Source organism: Merops nubicus, unplaced genomic scaffold, assembly GCF_000691845.1.
Source record: "Merops nubicus isolate BGI_N331 unplaced genomic scaffold, ASM69184v1 scaffold43199, whole genome shotgun sequence".
In the NCBI taxonomy this organism is placed as follows: domain Eukaryota; kingdom Metazoa; phylum Chordata; class Aves; order Coraciiformes; family Meropidae; genus Merops; species Merops nubicus.
In genome coordinates, this window is record NW_008632486.1 from 2879 (window position 1) to 4005 (window position 1127).

Below are 1127 nucleotides of genomic sequence, written 5' to 3' on the forward strand. Positions count from 1 at the left end.
TGCACCGCCCCAGCAGCTGCTAGCTGGCACTGAACTTCAGCCAGTTATGAAAACACTTACAAAACCCCAGGAGAACCACAGCTCGATTCGTCACGCTACCCAGGCGTGAGCAAACCTTGTGTAAGGCCATTGTGCAACACCTCAGGTGAAGAAGCTGCGTAATTACAGTTTATTAGACAGCTCGGCTGGGTTAACGGTGTAAAGAGTTGTTTACAGAACTTGAGACACCAACAATTGTGGATGCAACAGCTTTATTGGAATGAACAAGTGCAGAGAAGCTTTTACTTGCAAGCAAGCAACAACTGGCCAGTTCAGTTACCACCTCTCAGACGCAGCACAAGATGGAGAGTGGACTCCTTCTGGATGTTGTAGTCGGACAGGGTGCGTCCATCTTCCAGCTGCTTGCCAGCAAAGATCAGCCTCTGCTGATCGGGGGGGATACCTTCCTTGTCCTGGATCTTAGCCTTCACATTCTCAATGGTGTCACTGGGCTCAACTTCCAGGGTGATTGTCTTGCCAGTCAGGGTCTTCACAAAGATCTGCATGCCACCTCTCAGGCGCAGCACAAGATGGAGAGTGGACTCCTTCTGGATGTTGTAGTCGGACAGGGTGCGTCCATCTTCCAGCTGCTTGCCAGCAAAGATCAGCCTCTGCTGATCGGGGGGGATACCTTCCTTGTCCTGGATCTTGGCCTTCACATTCTCGATGGTGTCACTGGGCTCAACTTCCAGGGTGATTGTCTTGCCAGTCAGGGTTTTCACAAAGATCTGCATGCCACCTCTCAGGCGCAGCACCAAGTGCAGGGTGGATTCCTTCTGGATGTTGTAGTCGGACAGGGTGCGTCCATCTTCCAGCTGCTTGCCAGCAAAGATCAGCCTCTGCTGATCGGGGGGGATACCTTCCTTGTCCTGGATCTTGGCCTTCACATTCTCGATGGTGTCACTGGGCTCAACTTCCAGGGTAATGGTCTTACCAGTTAGGGTCTTCACGAAGATCTGCATTTTTCTCTGGAAGGAGAGAGATCACTGTACTTTAGGCCCTTTCCCCGTCCCTCCCATGGCGGGGGGCAGCAGGACCCAGCGGCAAGCGCCGGCCCTGCCCACGCCCTGTGACGCCACAGCGGAGGC

The 1127-nt window shown here is 53.6% G+C and overlaps 1 protein-coding gene across 5 annotated transcripts; it reads right to left on the reverse strand.

The window, feature by feature from the left end:
- Positions 1-234: 234 nt before the first annotated feature.
- Positions 235-1026, reverse strand: LOC103780259 (polyubiquitin-B). Of its 5 annotated transcripts, none has more exons than XM_008947921.1 (2): positions 671-1026; positions 235-626 (listed from the first exon to the last, which is right to left on the reverse strand). In XM_008947921.1, the coding sequence occupies exons 1-2, from the start codon at positions 999-1001 to the stop codon at positions 493-495; spliced, it is 465 nt and encodes a 154-aa protein (XP_008946169.1). In that variant the 5' UTR covers positions 1002-1026; the 3' UTR covers positions 235-492. The 5 variants fall into 5 exon arrangements, with proteins under 5 accessions (XP_008946169.1, XP_008946166.1, XP_008946170.1 ...); XM_008947922.1 differs by having other exon boundaries at positions 237-322; positions 551-1026; XM_008947920.1 differs by having other exon boundaries at positions 241-496; positions 551-1026.
- Between the last annotated feature and the right edge of the window lie 101 nt (positions 1027-1127).